Source organism: Eublepharis macularius, chromosome 3 (assembly GCF_028583425.1).
Source record: "Eublepharis macularius isolate TG4126 chromosome 3, MPM_Emac_v1.0, whole genome shotgun sequence".
In the NCBI taxonomy this organism is placed as follows: Eukaryota; Metazoa; Chordata; class Lepidosauria; order Squamata; family Eublepharidae; genus Eublepharis; species Eublepharis macularius.
In genome coordinates this window covers 167,921,044-167,943,046 of record NC_072792.1, presented here as the reverse complement: position 1 = coordinate 167,943,046, position 22,003 = coordinate 167,921,044, and the positions used below count along the sequence as shown (strand labels likewise).

The 22,003-nt window shown below is 41.8% G+C and overlaps 1 protein-coding gene across 1 annotated transcript in view; it reads left to right on the top strand.

Moving 5' to 3' along the window:
• The window catches only part of HEPHL1 (hephaestin like 1), a 37,617-nt gene that overhangs the window by 7,910 nt on the left and 7,704 nt on the right, over positions 1-22,003 (top strand). Inside the window, exons 4-15 of the mRNA XM_054974466.1 lie at positions 1,059-1,238; positions 2,581-2,835; positions 3,688-3,856; positions 5,344-5,483; positions 6,710-6,841; positions 7,659-7,870; positions 9,397-9,547; positions 10,356-10,568; positions 13,013-13,226; positions 15,215-15,354; positions 18,238-18,372; positions 21,720-21,826. Of these exons, the coding sequence (XP_054830441.1) occupies positions 1,059-1,238; positions 2,581-2,835; positions 3,688-3,856; positions 5,344-5,483; positions 6,710-6,841; positions 7,659-7,870; positions 9,397-9,547; positions 10,356-10,568; positions 13,013-13,226; positions 15,215-15,354; positions 18,238-18,372; positions 21,720-21,826 (2,048 nt within the window). The remainder of the gene's footprint in view (positions 1-1,058; positions 1,239-2,580; positions 2,836-3,687; positions 3,857-5,343; positions 5,484-6,709; positions 6,842-7,658; positions 7,871-9,396; positions 9,548-10,355; positions 10,569-13,012; positions 13,227-15,214; positions 15,355-18,237; positions 18,373-21,719; positions 21,827-22,003) is intronic.

Here is a 22,003-nt window from a genome sequence, read left to right as displayed (position 1 = left end):
TTAGGGCATGAAAAATCCTTAGGTCAGCCCTGATATCTATTGACCTATCTTGCTCAGTTCTCTAGCTGCTGTCAGTACTCAAAGAGCAATCGTTCCGAGCTCCACTACTTGGAAATTCTACCTATGAGATTACCTGTGTAGGACATGTAGTCTTTCATAAAGTTATTGTTCTTCCCATATCAATAGTTTGTTGACAATAGCTGGATCTTCTGCCCTCCACACCTCTGAAAGGAATGGGGATACCTGGTGTATATGGGGTAGAGCAGCCCTAACTTGTAGCCCAGGTTGAATCCTGGTGTCTCCCATTAAAGAATCTCAGGGAGAAGTTGTAGGAAAACTTAAAATCTCAGGGTTACTCCCATTAATTTTTTTTTATTTTAAAAATTTAAACAGAACTCATATAAAACAGAAATAAAAATATGACAATAGTGGCCGCTGTATACATAAGCATCTATAAAAGTTTCCCAGATATATAGAAGTAAGTTCATACTCAGTTGTTGTCTGTATGCCATACATTCAAATATTGACAAGTTCGTAAGGTCTTCAGTTCATCGAATTATAGAAGGTGAGCATTTATCTCTCCAGTGTTGTAATAGAAGTCTTTTGGTTACAGTCTGGGCACAGAGTGTCCATTTTCATTCACTGTTGGTTCGCTTCCAAGCAACGGGCAAATGGTTTAAAAGTACATAAGCATCCTCAAAAATCAATGAATATCCTAAAGCTTGAAATCTTGTTTGAAATCTTTATTTCAAAACTAGTGATATGAGTTAGACTGACTAGTATTCTGATTCGGTATACTGATTCAGTATATGTGATTATCTTCTCCTGTGTCATAAACATGTGTACATAGGATACATAGACTGGGAAGCTATAGACCAGAAGGTTCCCAGAGTCAATACACACAGAAAGTATGTATCTATGCCATTGTTACTTGTGGCAATCAGGCTACACGCTCTTTCCTAAACAGGGCTCCTTCCCTTTGCATAATTTTATCACAAAGTAGTTAGGCAGTAAATTAACTTTCTAAATTCCCTTTCTTTCTTTTTTGCGTTTAAAAGGGTCATTAGACAGTGCTTCCATGCCAGTAGCCAACATACCTAAAGGCCTTGCTCTGATGTTCAGCATTGTAGATGAAAATCTCAGCTGGTACTTGGATGAGAATATAAACACCTTCTGCTCAGAGCCAAGCACTGTTGACAAAGAGGATGAAAATTTCCAGCTCAGCAATAAGATGTTTGGTGAGTTAGTGAACTGTATTCTTATTTTACAGTGGTGACTGCATTAAGGTACGACTTTTGTTTACCATGCACGGCTACGTTTCTTTATTAACTTGAGAGCTACGAGGCACAACTGAATCAGAATATTCATTCCTCCATTTGGAATGCTTACAGCTTGAAAAGTAGGCCATGCAAAAATAGGCGTCTTCCATTTCAAACTCTGGCTCTCCTTTGATGTTTGATCCAGGAGCAAATTGGTTACTCCTACCAAGCTTCCTGACACTTTAATTTGCAATAATCCTGCCACTCTCCTGGATTATAGACTCCTACCGTTTCCCACTCCATGTATCTAACGAAGGGAGCTTTGTGTCTCGAAAACTCATACCCTGGAAATCTAGTTGGTCTTTAAGATGCTACTGGACCTGAATCTTGTTCTTCTTGGAACCTGGTGAAAGTTTGAGCTAGATTAGATGACCTGTTGATGGTTTGCTCCCACCACCACCTGGGAAACTGACTCTCTCTGGCTGCCACAAAGTCAGTCAAAGAATCTTGAGAGGTTCCAAGTCCTCTTAGGAAGAAATTGCTGCATCTGAATAGATGCTTCCTGCAGACATAGGTGATAGCACCTGGATTCTCCCTGCTCGGGCCAGGACTAACAATTTATATTGGGTAAAAGAGCTTTGGAGAAGAATAAAATGAATTTTAGGAAACATATCAACAGACTCTGTGATGCCCATGGGAACTATATTGGGGGTCATGGTTCTAAAGGCACATTTATCCTCTCACAACAGAGGGAAGCTGAAATCTCTCCATTCATTGTTTAAGCTTAATTACTGCTATACCCCCTACTGTTTCTTTCCCAGTGGGGTACGAGACCAGAAATAATCCCCACCAGGAGAAAAATGGCTGGTTTGCAAACCATTTGAGTGTGAAAAGCACAAGTTCCTCCTTTCCCACCGGTTTAGTACTTCCAGAGCCAAGCTACAAGTGACGCCTGACACAGGATGGACACTTGTCAGCTTCCCTCAAGTTTTGATGGGAAATGTAGGCATCCTGGTCTTGCAGCTGCAATGGAGAGCCAAGCTGTAAAACCAGGATGCCTATATTTCCCATCAAAACTTGAGGTAAACTGACAAGTGTCCAACCTGTGTAAGGCGTCACTTGTAGCTTTGCTCTCAGTTACCTGCTAAACCCCTTTAAACAGATTTGAAGCTGAGTTGGGTTGGCTTGCCGTGGTGTCTCATTTGATACCAGTTTAGAAACCAAAGTTGTCTGTCAGGAAAAGAAGATGTTTGCTGTTTTAAATCGAATGTGCCTTTCTTCTAAGTAATTGATTCTCTTCTATTATATTTTGTATTTAAAGCAATTAACGGCTATTGTTTTGGAAACCTTCCTGGCTTGGAGATGTGTGCTGGTGAACAAGTGTCTTGGCATATGTTTGGGATGGGGACCGAGATCGATATTCACTCCGTTCAATTCCTTGGCCACACCTTCATTAATCGAGGACACCGGGCAGATGTTGTCAGCCTCTTTCCAGCCACCTTTGTTACTGCTGATATGTTACTGCAGAATGTTGGGAAGTGGGTTTTAACCTGCCAAGTTGACCGTCACATACAAAGTATGGCAATATATCAGTAAGCTGAAAGTTTTTACTACAATAAGTGACAGTTGTGATAAGCAATCCTAAGTATCAGTTATCTGAAACCAATGTCTTCCTGTCAATTGCACATATAGCATGGTACGATTCCATCATGTGCCATCATTGGGTAAAGTAGTTAATACGTAGAAAGGGAAGTTAGATTCTCTGTCCAATGTTGGTCAGGGACTGTGTATCTTCTCATCTTTCTAATTCTGTAACTCCAAACACTTGCCACCTCTGTAATATAAATGATCCAATTTCTCTGGCCCAGAGTGAGTTGCCATTTAGCTAGGGTATATCCCAAGTCCATGAACCAGAGGCTGATTTTTAGCAAGGCTTTTTTTCAGCTGGAACGGAGTTCCAGAACCTCTTGAAAATGGTCACATGGCTGATGGCCCCGCCCCCTGATCTCCAGACAGAAGGGAGTTTAGATTGCCCCATTCTCCCTCCTCCTGACCCACATGGCTATGGATTCATGTGGGTCCTGTGATTCTGGGAATGAATGTTCCCAGGATCAGAAGTAGCTTTTGGGGAGAGGGGAAAGACATGAATATTGATGACTATCAGTTCTTTTTGCTGACAGATTATGGGATCCAAACCTATGGGTTCAAAACCCCACTCCACCGTGAAGCTCTCTGGTGATGTCAGACCAGTCACCATCTTTCTCCTTAACTTACCTCACAGGGTTCTTGCAAGAATAAAATTAATTAGGGAAATGGATTGTTATGCTGCCCTAAGCTCCTTGGGAAAAGAGTGGGATAAAAATCTTATGAAGAAATTATAACGAAACACCTTTTTTAAAAAACAACAACTTTCTTTTGTGCACTGCAGGTGGTATGATGGGGTTATACAATGTCAAGGCATGTGACAGAAATGTAACCAAGCCTTTAGAGAATGGTCAGGAGAGAAGATATTTCATCGCTGCTGAAAGGATTCTGTGGGACTATGGACCCAGTGGGATTGATAAATTCACAGGGCAGGCTTTAAACGCTACAGACAGGCAAGTGTCCCAGTTTATTCCCTTTCTGAGAGGAGTTTTTAATTGGAAGCTGAAGTTCTCATTGTTCCCGATCATATCAAGCATCTCATAAATATTTGGCTTATAGTACTTATATTCAATATCTCACTATTCATACAATGTATCACATGAAAATACACACAAAAGAATATAGAACATCTACAATCAGGCCATCTGTAGAAGGACTGGAACAATAATGAAACACAACAACATCTGCCAGGAAGTTGTTTCGGTACAAAATTTTCCTCAGAGCCAAACCATGTTCTTCTCTCTCTGTCTGTCTCTGGCATGTTTTTTGTCTTGTCTCCTTATTATTACCAATCCATGTGTTGAAAAACTCTTATAATGAGACCTTCTGGAATGATCAAAAGTGGTAGATAAGCTTCAGAAAAAAATTATAAAAATAATATGAAATACACACCAAAGAAGGTTGTGATTTCCTTACACATGGGCTGCAAGACCTGAGGAGAAGAGAAGGAATGGAAATTTTGAGGAAATTTTAAGCATAAGTGTGCTGTGAGGTGTGCAGGGAGGGTGGGATATAAATATAAAAAATTAAACTAAGCACAATACTTACTTTCCTATCAAAACTAAACTTCTTTTACTGTTTAAGCCACATAAAGTATATCATTTATAGCTTAGTTACCATGTAAAACTGTACTTTTGGGCATATTTATCGAGTTGAAAATTATCAATATCTTCATTTGGTATATAAAATTGCAAGTATATCCAATAATTGAGAAAGGGTTACAAACTGCTGTATCCTGTGCTTCCATAGTGCATGTATCTTTAATTTTTGCAACCTGAGAGGTAAGAAAAAATAAAATTGAAGAAAAAATACCGAAAGTATATTATTTTGACAGAAATAATATTGTCTCTATTTTGACAGAGTCACAATAGGCATGACTGCCAGCACGTCCCAGTTTATTCCATTTCTAATTGAAAGCTGAGGTTCTCATCGTTTCTGATCTTATTTATTTATTTATTTGTTTGTTTGTTTAACTTTATAGTCTGTTCTCCCTGCAAGCAGGCTCAGAGTGGAAAACATCATGTAATAAAACCAAAATAAAATTACATTAAAGACATAAAATTCAGTGGACATAAAACTCAGATGGCAGTTGCTCAGCCCAACCAAAGTATCCTATGGGGTAGGAACTAGTAGCTAACATTAAGTATGTCTGTGGAAACCAGGGTGAGGGGGATTCCAATATCTCATAAATATAAAATATCTCATAAATATTTGCCACAGAATTAACTCCATTAACTACCACCTTCATCACTTTATGCAAATTCCCTCCTAATCTATTTGAGACTTTGTTTGAAAAGGATCCAGAGGAGTTAGCCGTGTTAGTCTGTAGTAGCAAAATCAAAAAGAGTCCAGGTGCTACTGGACTCTTTTTGTTTGAAAAGGAGTTTTACATATCTCTGGTCAACTTTTTAACCACCTTGAATGCCTTCTGCTTTCACAGTGATTCGGCACCTTTCTTTACAGAAGGAGATGTCAGAATAGGAGGTCGCTACTGGAAAGTTCACTATGTCTCATACACTGATGGAAAGTTTACCAGAAGAAAGGAACAACCTGAATTTGGCACTCATCTTGGCATACTTGGTATGGTTTATAAATTTAGGTTTTGAGATTTCCCAGTACAAAGATTTCAGACACCATTGTGGGGTTTGCTTTTGTATATTTGTTAAACTAGTGGCCATATTGGTGCCTGTATACAAGAGGCTGTATTGGTGCCTAATGCCTATATATTTGTTAAACAAGCAACAGTCTGCATTGTTTCATTTATTTTCTATGTATGTATGTAGATATCGTAAGTAACAATTGTGTTACTTATACAATTGTGTTGTATATAATGTCTGTGTTGCAATGGGCTTATGGCAGCCCCAGCAAAGGGTTTCATTGTGTTGTGAGTATTAAAGCTGTTCTTTGCCAGGGAGATACAGGAGCAAGCTCTTAGGTGCTTTATTTTTTATTATCACTCCAGCTTTACCTTTCTCTAACTGATCTAATTATTAAGAAGGCGTTGTCCTAATCTATCAATGCATTTTCGTTCTGCCCTTCATCCAGGCAGCATATGTCTTTCTCCCTTATTTTACTCTTACAACAGCTCTGTGAGGTTAGTTGCCCTTGAAATGCGTTCAGAAACTTCTGTTGGTGCAGAATGCTGTAGCCAGGATGTTAACTGGAGAGGGCTGTAGGGGCCATATCACTCCAGTCTTGTCCCATCTGCACAGGCTCCCAATCTGTTTCAGGACACCATTCAAGGTACTAGTGCTGACATTTAAACCCCTATATTGTTTGGGACCAACATACCTGAAGGAACACCTGCTACTTTATGGACCTACCCAACCACTATGGTCAGCTTCAGAGGCCCTGCTTTGGATGCCTCTGCCTTCTAAGATGAGGCTGGTAGCAACTTCTTGGTCATGGCACCAAAACTCTGGAACTCTTCCCCAGGGAGACTCTTCCATCTCTTTCTGTTACCATCTTCCACCACTAAGCGAAGACTTTTTTTGTTTTGTTTGACATTTGTGTTCCCTCCTTCCTGCCCGATTTGTTGTTTTTGTGTTTTTATATGCATTTTAGCTCTGTTTTAATGATGTGTTTTTGTTGCTTTTAATGGTTTTGAAGATGTGATTTTATTATGTATGGTTTAATTTGTTAGCCGCCTTGGTAGCCATTTCGCTGGAAGAAAGGTGAGGGATAAATTTTGTAAAATAAATAAAATGAACCCCAGAGTGACATATAATTAATAAATTCTCTGGTGGAGCACTAGTAGAGAAATTTTTAGCGTTTTAATTTGGTATTTTTTGCCTCCTGTTTTCCAGGTCCAGTTATCAAAGCTGAAGTTGGAGATACAATTTTGGTTACCTTTGCTAACAAGGCGGACAAGAACTACAGCATGATGCCTCACGGTGTGGCCTTCAACAAGTCGTCAGAAGGAGCTCCTTATTTCGATGGTAAGTTGAGACAGTATTTCTCAATTAAAATATTTTGATTAAACTGTCATCAGGGTTCCATGTGAGGAACTGGACATTCGTTCTTTGGAACCTGAACATTTCATCTTCTTTTGTGCCAGCTGAGGACTACTCTACAGGTTTTTTTAAATGTATGGTCGCATAGTGAAGTACCACACTGTCCCACCAGCACCTTATACAGAGCTGACTCAACATTTGCAAGTTTGTAGGGAAGCTCTGATTTTGACAAGTGTGTGTGTGTGTGCTACGTGCCATCAAGTCGCTTCTGACTTATGAATGAAAGACCTCCATTATCATTAACTTACTTGCTCAGATCTTGCAAACTGGAGGGCGTGGCTTCATTTACTGAGTCCAGCCATGTCATTTTGGGTCTTCCTCTTTTCCTACTGTCTTCCATTTTTCCTAGCATTATTGACTTGTCCAGAGTCTTTTCTTCTTAAAAGGTGACCAAAGTACGATAGCGTCAGTTTTGTCATTTTATCTTCTAGGAAGAATTCAGGCTTGATTTGAACACCAATGCATTTGTTTTGATACATTTTCCCACTGCTTTTTCATGAAAACACACCTGAAGCTGCTTACAATCCAGATTTTAAAAACCTTGAAAAAAAATCCTAAAACGATACACAAGACCTATCACCAGGGAACCATCAAGTGAAAAAGATTGGGCTGATTCAGCCAAAATCACACATTTATGCCTCATTGAATGTAATAGTTTTTCAGATTATAGTTCCTGAACATTATCAGCACATTATTAATACTTTAACTTTAGAAAATGCCTTTCCCTTTTATTTGTTTAAAGGTCATCAGAAGCCAGGAGCCCATGTTAAACCTGGGGAGACCTTTGAGTACAAGTGGAGCGTTCCTGAGAGTGTTGGCCCAACTGACAGTGATCCATCATGTCTCACTTACCTGTATTATTCAGCAACGAATCCAGTGATGGACACCCAATCTGGTCTTGTGGGGCCTCTACTAATCTGTAAAAAGGGTACTCTGGAACCTGATGGGAAACAGGTAGTGATAGGTTCATGTATTCAATAATGTCATTTGCAGATCAGAAACACTGACTGGGCCAGGCATTCTGACTGAAAACATATAACTGAAGTTGAGAGCTATGCAAATCTAGGCCTGAACTGAAGAAATATGGCCTGGGACCCCTAATGACAACAATTTACTTGCTAGATAAGAGCACAGCCTTTCAGTCGACCATTGACATGATTATCTTGCCCTCCCTCTAAGGAGTTCAAAATAGTGTATACGGGTCTCCCTTTGCTCCACTTTATCTTCACAACAACCCTGTGAAGAATATTAGGCTGAGAGCGATTGACTGGCCCAAGTTCATCCAATGAGCTTCGTGGCTGAGTGAGGGTTCACCTTGCCCGTTCTCATCCAGCGTTGATGACACTACGCAACCACTGTATAACATTGGATTTAGTGTCACTTTCTGTCTCTAGCAGTGCCTTATCAGATGCTTTTCCAAAGCTCAAATGAGAGAAAGAGCCTATCTCAAGTACCTGGTGCTCAGAAGTAAGGATTTTTAAATTGATGGCAGGCTTAGCAGCTTTTCTAACAGCAATGCTTTGCATTTTTCACAAAATGATTAAATCAGCAAAAATCCTGCTTCAGTTTTAAGTACAAAATTTTAAATATGATTTATTTATGTATTTATTTACTTCATTTATACCCTGCCTTCCTCCCCAATGGTGACTCAAAGCAGCTTATATCACTTTCCTCTCTTCCACTTTATCCTCACAACAACCCTGTGAGGTAGGTTAGGCTAAGAGAGCGTGACTGGCCCAAGGTCACCCAGCAAACTTCTACAGCGCAGCAGGAATTTGAACCTGATTCTCTCAGGGTCAAATCCCTGCTAGTCCAACACTCTAACCTCTGTGCCACACTGACTTTATACAAGCTTCACAATAACATAACACAGAATCTCCCATTATGTGAGAAATGTCCCTTTAAAGGCTAGAGGCTAGAATAAATCACAGGATCCCAATATGAGAATTGTGGGCCAGTTTCAAGAAGGAACAACCATCCTCGTTACATGGAAGAGTGTCTTAATGCTTGTGGAAGTCAATCCCTCAAAATATTTTTCAGCAGGAGCCTGCTTCTAGAAGAAACTCAGAGGAGAGATTATGTCTATATTGGTTAGAATATCATGCCAGACCTGTAGAGTCCTCAGTTCCAATTTCCACTCAGCCGTGGGCACTCACTGGTGACTTACAGTGAAATTCTAAGAAGAATTACTCCCCACTACGCCCGTTTAAGTCAATAGGCTTAGACTGCAGTAACTCTGCTTAAGATTTCACTGTTAGTGCCAGTTGATCAGCCTTACCTACCTCACAGGATTGTTGTAGGGATGACATGGAAGATGGAAGCACTATGTATGCTGGCTTCGAGCTTTTTGGTGAATAGGATAAAACAAATTTAATATTAAGAATTTTACGTTATCGTTAGAAGATTCAGGTGAATGGTGTCTTTTCTAACCTAATTAAAGTAAAACTTCTGTTATAACACGTGTTATATTTTGTCTACAGAAAGGGGTTGACAAAGAATTCTATCTGCTGTTTACAATCTTCGATGAGAATATGAGCCACTATCTTGACAAAAACATTGATGCTTTTACTGGAGATCCATCTAAGGTTAATAAGGAAGATGAGGATTTCCAGGAATCTAACAAAATGCACGGTATGTGGTGAAAAATCGAGAGCGTATTTACAGCAGAGGTGTCCATTCTAGAAGAGGAATTTGGGCAGAGCAACATGTTTCCAACCTAATGTTTCTACAGTAGTGCTCATATAGAGGCCAGGTGTTTGTGGGAGAATTGGCAGGTTAGAAGAAAATGCTTAATCCTTCCCCCTTCCCTGTAAGTGTCCTCTGTTTTGAATTCCCTCTCCGTCCGCTAGGTTATGAAACCAGAAAAATTCCATCTAGGAAGAAGCTGCCTCAGGGATGCCATTTGTGGGGAGAATTATTTTTCCAGAAAAAAACCCGACAATTTTGGGGGAAATTGAAATATATGCCATACTTACTTTTTTCCATCAAACCTAAACACCATTTACTGATTTAACAACATAATATGCATAATTTTTGGTGAACATATAAAATTATACTTTTTGGTGTATTTATAGAGTTTAAAAGTATAAATGTCTTCATTTGCTGTAAGAAAAAGGGCGAGTATACCCAATACTCGAGAAAGAGTTGCACAAGTGTTACTGCCCACTTGTGGTGCCGTAACACAGGTATGGTAAGAGCACTCACTTCCCTTGCCATTTAACCAAATTACCCCCTCCCAACAATGCCTTGAAGCCCCCTCCCCCCAAAATTGTCAGGGTTTTCTTACATGAATTCATGGGGAGCATGCAGTCAAGCCAGAAAAAAACTGGCCAAGAGGGAAAACAATACAGTGGGAAACAGAAGTTCTCGGGCAGTTTGCATTTGCAAGAGCAGAAAAGGCTCAGGATTCTTCACATCTTAACTCCTTTTTCTCTTTTAGCAGTCAATGGGTACCTTTTTGGTAACTTGCCCGGCCTCACCATGTGCAAGAATGATCACGTTTCTTGGCATATGATTGGACTGGGCACAGAGACGGACATGCATGGTGTTCATTTCCAAGGGAACACCATCCACTTGGGTGGCAGAAACAGGGATACCCTCTCCTTGTTCCCACACACGTCGACGACGGCCCTGATGCAGCCAGACCGAGTAGGTAGGTTTGAGAAGCTGAATTTCCTTATTTTATTTCTATCCCACTGTTTGCTCACAAGACCTCCCGCCCTTCTTGCAATAAAATATGTATGTACCTATTTTCCATCAAGTTGCAATGGACTTACGGCAACCCTAGCAAGGGGCTTTCAGGGCAAGTGAGAAGCAGAGGTGGCTTGCCCTTGCCTTCCTCTGCAGTCTTCCTTGGTGGACTCCCATTCATGTACTGACCCTTCTTAACTTCCAAGATCTGAAGAGAATAGGCTATACGTTCTGCCTTCCCTCCTCTGTTATAAAATAGCCAATTAAGATGCACCATAAATCACAGGACACAAGAAACCAGGTTTGCCTGGGCTATTCCAGGCAAATGTGTAAAACAGCTTCAAAAACATTAGTTCAGTTTTTCTTACAGCAGCCCTTGGCCGATTCCAGATGAATAACCTTAAGGCGCTTCATGCCGCCCTCTTCCGGATCGCGACGGGGAAAATGCGAAACATCGCGTTTCCTCGCGCGAGTTTTGCGCGATGACGCTCAAAACTCGCGCGAGGAAACGCGATATTTCGCATTTTCCCCGTCGCGATCCGGAAGAGGGCGGCATGAAGCGCCTTAAGGTTAGTCATCTGGAATCGGCCCTTTACAGTAGTATCTTAAATGTTTCTGCCCAGTTCATTCTTGGAGGCTTCCCAGACATTCAGGAATCCCTCCCTCTGTCCGTCCTTTCCTCCATCCATCCTTCCAACCATCCATGATGTTTTTGTCCAAGTCTCTCTCCAAGGAGTTCAGGGCAAGTTCTTCTCTCCCTGGTTTTCCCTTCCAGCAGCTCTGTGGGGTAGGTTAGATGGAGGAAGAGAAAGAGAGAGTGACTGACTCAGGATTGCCATACAAGCTTTGTAGCTGAGCTGAGATTTGAACCCAGATCTACCCCATCCCCGCCTGACACCCTAATGCTGGATGTCTACCAGTGAAATCCTAAGTGGAGTTACTCCAGTTTAAGCTCATTGATTTCAGTGGGATTGGAGTAACTCTGCTTAGGAAATCACTGTATATGTGGACAGCTACAACCATGTGCACATTTATTTGGGAACAGGCCCTATTGACCTCAGTAAGAGTAAACATGCATAGGATCAGGCTGGCAAGGGGTCGGGGTCCTTATGGAATATGCTGTAGCATTTCCCTCCCCTCTTCCATAGGGGTCTCATCCCCATTTAACTTGATAAGACTTGCAGCAGGAGTTGGAAGAAGGCGTTTGCCAGAGCACCACTGCTTAGAGGAAGTAAATAAGATGCAACTAGCACTGGATTTGCCATTAAAACACCATGAAAAACAATTTCTGGGGTGCAAGTTGGGGTCCGCCCAATCACAATGCTTCTACCTCTTCCTTTAAGAAAGTATCAGGAGATTGCTGAGAAGAGTCAGGGCCTCTACCTCCTGCCAATGAAAAACCTTCACATGTTCTTAAAATAAGTTTTTGTATACTTTCCCCCACTTCCACAAGTACTTGTAGAATGCTTCTTTAGGCCCCACACATTTTTCAGTGATTGCGTGGTGGTTAGCTGTCAGACTATGGCCAATTCCACATGCCCTTAAAGGGATAGCCCACTCACAGAACGCTGACAACGTCTCCATTTACAAAAATTTGCGGGCCATTTTGGCTTCTGTTTTTTTGGCACCTTTTCTGTGACCTCAGAAAGTGCGTTCCCAGAAAAGGTGGTGGAAAAACGGAAACAAAATGGCCCACAACTGTTTTACAAATGGAGTTGACTGAATTCCCGGGGGGGAAAGCCACCAGAGTTTGGTGACTGGGCCTTCTCTTTAATAGTGTATGGAAACAGCCTAAGATCTGAGCAGAATCTTCTGCTACGGAAACTCACTGGATCAGTGACCTTGGGCTAGTCACTCTCACTCCACCCAGGGCGTTTTTTCTAGGAAAAGAGGTGGTGGAACTCAGTGGGTTGCCCTCAGAGAAAATGGTCACATGGCTGGTGGCCCCACCCCCTGATCTCCAGACAGAGGGGAGTTTAGATTGCCCTCTGCGCTGCTGAGCAGCATGGAGATCAATCTAAACTCCCCTCTGTCTGGAGATCGGGCGGGGCCACCAGCCATGTGACCATTTTCAAGAGGTTCCAGAACTCTGTTCCCCCGCATTCCCCCTGAAAAAAAGCCCTGACTCCACCTAACCTACCTCAAGGATTTGTTGTTGTGAGGGTAAAATGGAGGAAGGGGAAATGACGTCGTAAGCCACTTTGGGTCTCCATTGAGGAGAAAAACAGGGTGTAAATATGTAAATAAATAAAAGTTTGTGCATCATTCAATCCTATCCTCCTCCACTTTCCATCACCATAATAGTATTGTAAAGATCGTACTCATATCCGTTGAGTAGGTACAGTTTCTGGGAGAGCCATTTCTCTCCCTCTTTCCGTCTCAATAGGCATCACCACTTTCTTTCAGGGACTTTCGAAGTGGTGTGCAGAACATTTGACCACTTTACTGGCGGGATGAAGCAGCTGTATAAAGTTAAAGCCTGCCACAGGGCGGCTGAAGACAGGAGGCAGTATGGGACCATCAGAACCTATCTCATTGCTGCAGAAGAAGTAGAATGGGATTATGCTCCTGACAAGTCCTGGGCAGAAAAGAAGGAGGATTCCGCGCACAAGGAGGAAAGGTACCCAAGGTTCACTATGCTTTGAGATTCCGCGTAGCCCCCTTCTCCTCAATTCTGATTCTGAGTTGGCTGCATGCACAGACAATAGGCATTTCACATCTAAGAATCCGACAAAATAAGTTTATTTGAAAAGCAACTTCAAGAAGATGACCTATGTCACAATGAAACCTCGTGGGAAGAGGCATCAAGAATCATACGCTTGCTTTTTTTTTAACAGTGTTGGATCCTACAAACCACAAATGAGCTTTTATTTATTTCCCTGGAAGCCCTCTGTAATCTTCGAAACATTCTGCTAAGGATTGTGATAGCCTATTAAATTCAGTGCAGTGGTGGTGGGGGCACTGTTATGAAGTGGGGGAATTGGCTCAGTTTGAAATGGGTATCTTCAAAGCTCTGCCCCAGAACCATTTTTGGTGGTGAGCCTAAACCCCAGAATATGTGAAATGTGTTGTTGAGCCTTGGCCACTTGAATAACCATGGCTGTTTCTATATGTATAAGGCAAATGGCATTTGATTTCCAGGTCAAACCACCTCGGCTTTCTGGTAGACACTTAAGGCCAGCTACCTCTTGCTTTAGAAATTAAAGAAATTTTTCCAATAGACTGGTACAGCGTTCTTGGTATTTAATTTGATGGTTCTGGGAGGCAAATTTATTTTTTATTTATAGAGGACTATGAATCCCATGGTGCTGCATTGAATAGGGCTGTTTCCACATGTCTTACCTGCCTGTGGAACATCGCACAAAAGACCCAGAAGACACTGTCTTCTTGTGTGAAATCGTGCCAGGAAGACGCTGTTATCGGGGAGCTTTGCACTAAAACTCCCAGATAACAGCATCTTCCTGGCACGATTTTGCATGAGAAGACGGTGTCTTCTGAGTCTTTCGCGCAGGCAGGTAAGATGTGTGGAAATGGCCTAGGTTGCCAACTGGCCTGTAAATAAATGTCTTGTGTTTGTGTGTGTGTGTATGAGTTGTCAGGTCTCAGCTGATTTATGGCAACCCTATAGGGTTTCCAAGTCAAGAGACAAACAGAGGCAGTTAGCCATTGCTTGCCTCTGTGTAGGGACCCTAGACTTCCTTGGTGGTTTTCCATCCAAGTAGTCAGCAGGGCTGACCTTGCTTAGCTTCTGAGATCTAAATAGATCAGCTAGTCAAGGCTAGTCTGGCTGCTAACTCAATAACAGACAACAGGGATTGCCGTTTTCCACTGTGGTTTAACTGAACTATAGTTAGTATTATCTTCTGAACATGGGCCACTCTCTAACTATTGTTTGTTAGGAAATGTTGACCCAGGAACTGATGTGTGTTTATTTAACACACTTCAAGTTGCAGCTGACTTATGGCAACCCTGCAGGGTTTTCAAGGCAAGAGACAAGCAGAGGTGGTTTTCCCGTTGCCTGTTTCTACACAGTGACCCTGGACTTCCTTGGTGGTCTCCCATTCGAGTACTAACCAGGGCTTAGCTTCTGAGATCTGACAAGATCAGACTTTCCTGGGCCATTCAATCAGGCCCTTGCTGCTTTAGTAGAGGTTTAATGTGTGTAGAGACATCTGAAGCTTTTCACAGCATGGAGGTAAATAAAGAGAAAGGACATAAAGAGAAAGGACTGTGACACTGAGAGATCTCTGTCTTTTGGTGCTACACCTCTGAAGATGCCAGCCACAGCTGCTGGCGAAACATCAGGAACTACAATGCCAAGACCACGGCAATACAGCCTGGAAAACCCACAACAATCATAAAAAGGACATTTTTCTCCGGGCTATTTGGCAGCTCTATCCATGGAGGAAGAGCCACATTTGCAGAAGGCTGCAGATTGTGCTTAGTGGAATGGTGGGGAACAGGCCAGTATTTACCCATTAGGCTATCCAGTGCTTGTTTCATTCAATTATCGCACTTAAGATTCTTTCTTTCTTTCTTTCTTTCTTTCTTTCTTTCTTTCTTTCTTTCTTTCTTTCTTTCTTTCTTTCTTTCTTTCTTTCTTTCTAGTTACGGACACGTGTTTGTGAACCATGATGAAGATCATATAGGTTCCAAGTATAAGAAAGTGGTTTTCAGAGCATACGAAAGCGGGGACTTCACAGAGCACAAAAAGAGGACTCCAGAGGAGCAACACCTGGAGATTCTAGGTGAGAAATTTGAACAAGCCACCAAATGTTGTTGGAGAACTGTTGCCTGAGAACATAAAACAATCTTGGGAGGAAAGGGAGAGAGAAGAAATGGTCACTTTGGGAAGCCTCTACAAATGAACAAAAACTCTCACAGTGTAATCCTCAGTCAGTGCAGTTTGAATACCAATAATGTGTTCCATAGAAGAGTATGCAGAGATTTTTATGTGTAGTTGTTTAGGAATTGACAACCGGCAGCTTTCTAGAGTCTCATGAAGAGGAAGGCCATGCCCAAAACATGCTGTCTGAGATCCATTAGACAACTGCTGCATCCGTGAATCAGCATTGTAAGTAGAAAACGACACCTCAGTTCTCCTTGCTAAAGTCACACACAGGAATCTGTCATTAAAACAAAGCACCCACAGCTTTTCCTGCCTTTAATTTTTACCAAATTGGATTAGGAGGATGAGGCTCTGGGGATGCAGTCTGCTCAAAGAATTCAGTGTAAATCAGCGAGGTACTTAGCTTGTGATACTGACAAGCAAGGAAGTCTGGGGCGCAGCAGAAGCTGTATGCCCCAGTTTGCGCACAGCATGAAGTCAGATGCACAGTCAAATGCACAGCTGCCTCCTTCAAAACTACCATCTAAATCAGAGAACAAAGTTCGAGTCCAGTAGCATCCCAGAAACCACCAAAATTTTCCAGGGTATAAGCTTTTGTGAGTCACAGCTCACTTCATCAGATATAAATAGAATGAAGGTTTGCCAGTCTCTCTGTCTCAATCAAAAGGTGGGAGGGGCGCTAGCCCTGAGTACCAAACAAAATGTTGCAATGTGCTGGTGGTGGTGTGTGTGTGTGTGTGTTTGTATGTTGCTGAACCCTAATCTAGATGCATCCCTTTTCAAAAGCAATGCTGAAGATTGTAGATCAAGCTTTCTACCACTAGATGGAGGAGCATCACTATATTTCAAAGGCTCATGTATGTTAACCAATGGGGGATTTAAATCATCTTATTAAGAATATGTGAAGCAACTTTCCATAGAAGGAGGCGTTTGGAGCAAAGGATCTGTTTTGCCTGGCTTTTCTACAGAAAATTTTGAGAGGAAATAAGAGCAAACTGTTCTGCTAGCGCATACTTCATCGTAAACCAGCTTAGGTTGCTAAGATGCGCTTCCTGGTCAACGGTTAGCCCCCATGGCTATCAAGAGATAGGTGCAACGGCCCCCTTGCTAGGACTGTACAGCAAACCGTAACTCTAAACTGCTCTGCTTCTTGGTTTAAAGATAGTAAATTCTAATTTCTTCATTTGTTTTATTCTGTGGGATTTCTTGATCTCAAAGGAAAATATGAATAAACGATGCAATTTTCAATTTAAAAAAAACATGAAGTACTCAGCTGAAGTTAAATGCAAAGAACTCTGGCTGATTTGGTGATCAAATGCAAAAGTTTTTATTGAGGATTGCTTTTAATTAACTTTGTTTTTATGTTTATTGGTAGTCCTAATCTGTGTTTTTAAACTTTATTTTATTCATTTTATGATTATTTTACTTACATTGTAAGCTGCCCTGAGTTCCTGCAAAAGACAGCTAATAAATGTTTTAGATAAATAAATAATAAAAAAATAAAATTATTTGATCACTGCAACATGGACTTACGCTGTGTGATCAGCCTTGGGTCTCAGTGAGAAAAGTGGACAAATCATATCTATAAATAAATGCATACATAAAGGAGGGTCCCTCCCAGGTTCAATCTCTGGCACCTTCGGTTAAAAGGATCAGGCAGTAGGTGATGTGAATGACCTCCACCTGAGACCTTGGAGAGCCACCAGCAGTCTGAGGAGACAATACTGATCTTGATGGACCTATGGTCTGATTCAGTATAAGGCAGTTTCATGTATGTTCATGAGAGAAGTGCTTCAACCCCAGTGGAAAGTTGAGGATCACCCAGCCCTGCCTAGGCTATCCCCATCTTCAGTCTATAGTTAACTGAGCAGAACTCCATTGGTTCTGTCAGACTAAATGAAATTTAATTTGTTGAGAGAGTTTGCCAAGGTTCAAGCAATACAGCTAGTAAGTCTTTCAGGGATTTTACCTGGAACATGGAGTCATCACATAGGGTTAGATGATTAGTTTGCAGAGCACAAGCTGTGCCTCGCAGTCTGGTTCCAGTGAGCAGTGGGACTCTAATCTGGAGAACCTGGTTTGATTCCCCACTCCTCCTCTTGAAGCCAGCTGGGTGATCTTGGGTTAGTCACAGCTCTTCAAGTGCTCTCTCAACCCCACCCACCTCACAGAGTGATTGTTGTTGTGGGGATAATAATAACATACTTTGTAAACCGATCTGAGTGGGTGTTAAGTTGTCCTGATGGGCAGTATATAAATTGAATGTTGTTGTTCTGTTGTTGTTGTTGTTATAAGGGTCCCCAGAGACATTCATAGACACCCTACAGTGTCTTCCAAGATAGCAGAATTCTATCTTCCATTGGGTTAGAGAAACATTACTATTTTCCATTGGTCTTCCACTGAGACAGAAAGAGGTGTTCCCTTGAATCTATCTCTTTCCTGAACAAAAACAATCTGTCAGTCCTATTCACAAGAAATCGTTCATACCTCCTTCTTAATTCAAACAGATTCCAGCTAAGACGTTATGAGGACATATTCTCAGTAATATCTCCCATACAGTTTTGGAGTTGAGGTTCTCATCTGTTATTGACACCTCTTCCTCCTTGTTGCCCCTGTGGACCCAGACAGTGAGGCACAGCTTGTCTTCTGCAAACCAATCATCTAACCCTGTGTTGACTTCACATTCAATTGTTTCTTACATGGCTTTCGGAGGAAATTGTTTACATTTGTTTCTTCTCTTTTAACAGTTGTCTTCCATAACCCATTGTGTGTTTTTACTTAGGACCCTTGATCCATGCTGAAGTCGGCGACTCAATACTGATTGTATTTAAGAATAAAGCAACCAGGCCTTATTCAGTAGCAGCACATGGGGTAGAAGAGACAGCAGGTGGTAATGAAGCACACATCACTATGCCAGGTAAGGGGCGGGGGGACTCCATATTTTCAGGCAACAAAAGTCAGCTGTCCCCCAGCCTTACGTTAGTTTCCTACAGTACATGCCACCCCTGAAGGATATGCAGTGTGACAAACCTGTGTTGATTTCAGCTTGCCAGATGAGTCATAAATGTTTTGTTTGTGTGTCTGAGCAGGGCTTTTTTTCTGGGAAAAGAGGTGGTGGAACTCAGTGGGTTGTCCTCGGAGAAAATGGTCACATGGCTGGTGGTCCCACTTGGCGGCACGGAGGGCAATCTAAACTCCCCTCTGTCTGGAGATCAGGGGGCGGGGCCACCAGCCATGTGACCATTTTCAAGAGGTTCCGGAACTCCGTTCCACCACGTTCCCGGTGAAAAAAAGCCCTGTGTCTGGCAAAACCACAAAAGCCATCCCAGAAATAGGCTAGGGCTGTGGCCTACTGCCAGAACACCTGCTTTGAATGCAGAAGGTCCAGGTTCAGTCCCCGGCATCTCCAGTAAAAAGGATCAGATGATGGGAAAGACTTGCATTGGACTCTGGACCATCACTGCTAGACACAGTAAATGATACTGACTGAGATAGACCAGTGGTATAGCTCAGTATAAGGCAGCTTCGAGCATTCAATTACCAGTAGTTTTGAATTGCAAGTTGGAGTCTTGTGAGGAACTGAGGCAGGGAGGAAGGGATAAACAGTATGGCAACAAATCCCATTATAACTGGATTCCTGTTACAGTGGAATAATGAAAAATGACTGAGCTCTGAATCTAGTAGAGCATTTTTCTACTCACCTAGCTCTATAATTGTGCCCTCTGCTCCATTACTAAACATTTTAAAGGAGAAAGGACATGTCTCTCCCCACCCTTTAGAATATTAATAACAGCAATTAGCAAAACTGTGAAGGGCGCCAGTTTGGTATAGTGGTTAAGAGCAAAGGGACTCTAATCTGGAGAGCTGGTTTGATTCCCCACTCCCCCACTTGAAGCCAGCTGGGTGACCTTGGGCTAGTCACAGCTTCTCAGAGCTCTCTCAGCTTCACAGAATGATTGTTAAACCGCTCTAAGTGGGCGTTAAGTTGTCCTGAATAAAATGTTGTTGTTGTTGTTGTTCTTGTTGTTATGAAATCTCTTCTTCCTTTTCTGCAACACCCTGATCTGACACTCCCGTTGTGTATGCATGCAGTTTGCCCTCTACAGCCTGGAAACCTGTGAGCTTTTCGTGTCTTCAGTAATCCCGCCCTGTAGCATAATTGCACGGTACCCAGAATCTCCGCCGACTTTTTCCTGTGTTTTTTCAAACCACTGCAGGAAAAGTTCAAATAAAAACCAGGAAACCAACAACTGGCAAATGGTACTGTGTGTAAAGGAGGGCAAAAACCAATGTAGTTAGAAAGAGTTGGAGGAAGAATTTGGTGTAGAAAAGTCCATAAAGCCAGGGGTTTGTAATTAGGAGTTCTGGCTAGATCAGCGTATCTTATTTATCAGAGCCAGTGTAGTGTAATTGTTAGAACGTAGGTGACCTTGGTTAAGCCATTTTCTTTCAGCCCACCCAACCACACAGGGTTGTTGTGAGGATAAAATAGAGAAGGGGACAATTGCTTTGAGCTTCTTGGAAGATGAGGGGGACAAAATATGGTTAATAGCATTCCTTGAGCGATATGCAAATACTCTAAAATGATAATGGAAACTATGTTTCAGTTTAGTCAAAGACCAAGCGGCACTCATCAACTATAAAGAACTGGCAGTTGTAATATAATTGCATGCCAACCAATCCATCCCATTCACTACCTGAAAGCCAGACTCAACTGTTTTTATAATGTTCTTTTTTTAGAGATAACCCCTTTGCCCTCCTTTATTTTTCGTTTCATTTTGTAGAATTCTTTTGTAGAATGTTTACTGGTGGTCCCCGGCCCTAAGGAAGCCCGCCTCGCTTCAACCAGGGCCAGGGCCTTTTCAGTCCTGGCCCCAGCCTGGTGGAACGCTCTGTCAATGGAGACCCGGGCCCAGCGGGACATATTATCGTTCCACCGGGCCTGTAAGACAGAGCTGTTCCGCCAGGTGTTCGGTGGTTGAAGGGGGCGGTGCCATGTCGGCCTCACACCTTTGGGGTGGGGAGTTCTCCCCACCATTGCACCTTAATGTATTTGGTTAATTTATTTTATTATTGTTTATTGTATGTTGATTTTAGAATTATTGTTTTTTTTGTTTTTATTGATTTTAACTGATGTTCACCGCCCAGAGCCCCTGAGGATGGGCGGTTTATAAATAAATAAATAAATAAATAAATAAATAAATAAATAAATAAATAAATAAATAAAATTCTAATTCTTATTCTGGAATTCTTTTCTCAAATATTAATCATCATCATGGCCTGGCATAGATCTGAAGCATATTGGAAAGAAATAATTTTCATTTCTTTAGCCTGTGTCCTGCTTCCCATTCCTTTATCAACTTTGCGATTGTGTTTTTTTTTTCATTCCATAAAGGAGGTTCCCACCACCAGTGGGTTTTCCCTCTCACTTCAACCGGTCACCAGGAGAAAAAATGGCAGGAAACTTGGGGGGAGTTAGGCAGTACCCCAACTCCCTGGCCTTGCTCCTCATGTGCCCAGAACTGACATCAGTGTGTCACCAGGGTCACTATAGAGTTTTGCTCACATGCTAGAACATCCTCGGTGATGCACTGATGTCACATCTGGGAGTCAGTTAACAAAAAAGATTGAAAGAAAAAATCTTTTATGTACAAGTATCAAGACCAATGCTAAAAAAAAATTCAAAAAATCAAAACACAAAAAGTACCAAAATATTTAATAAAATTCTAAAAATTAAAACCTATACGGGCATCTTAAAAATGAACCGGTATGACATCTCCGTGCGTATGAATGCAATTGTTTAAGAATTTCTGCACTAGGGGCAGGTACTTGTATATATGGAATATATATATGTGGAATAGTATTGTTTTAATTTCTTGGAATTTTATTAGAGATGTTGGTACCTTTTTTTTTGGTCTTGGCACTTTATGTAAACATTTTTTTCTTTCAACCTTTTGGTTACCCAGTTATTTTGGGGTTGAAGCCCCCCCCCCCTTGTCACTTTTGGAAGCATCTCAGTCAGTATCTCAGCAGCAATGTAATGCCCTCCTCCCTCCCAGCAGGGTAAGCCTCCTGCCAGTTGCCGGGAGAACCAGGCAACCCTGATCAGGGCTAGAAACTTTAATTTCCTTGTAACTGAAAGATGGCACATTTGAGAGTTTTCCCTGAAGGCTTGCATGTACAAATCACAGATTTATGGAACTGAATTTTGGATCCAGTTTTGTTTCAACTTTGTCATTTGTCTTAAAAATGTACACTCCTCAGGAGAAATAAGTACGTACCGATGGAACGTTCCAGAAAGGTCGGGCCCTGGCATCACCGACCCTAATTGTATCACTTGGGTTTACTACTCAACAGTGAATTTTGTAAAGGTAAATGAGAAAAATGAGGGGAGGAGGTTATTATTTCACACGTAACTTTTCTAGGAATATCTGTTGAAACTCTTTATATGCCCATTGACTGCTTTCCTCAGGATAACCTTCATGGGCTGGGAGTCTTCTCTGTACAAGTGTGACTGCAGAATGTGTTAGAAAAGTCACAGATTGGCG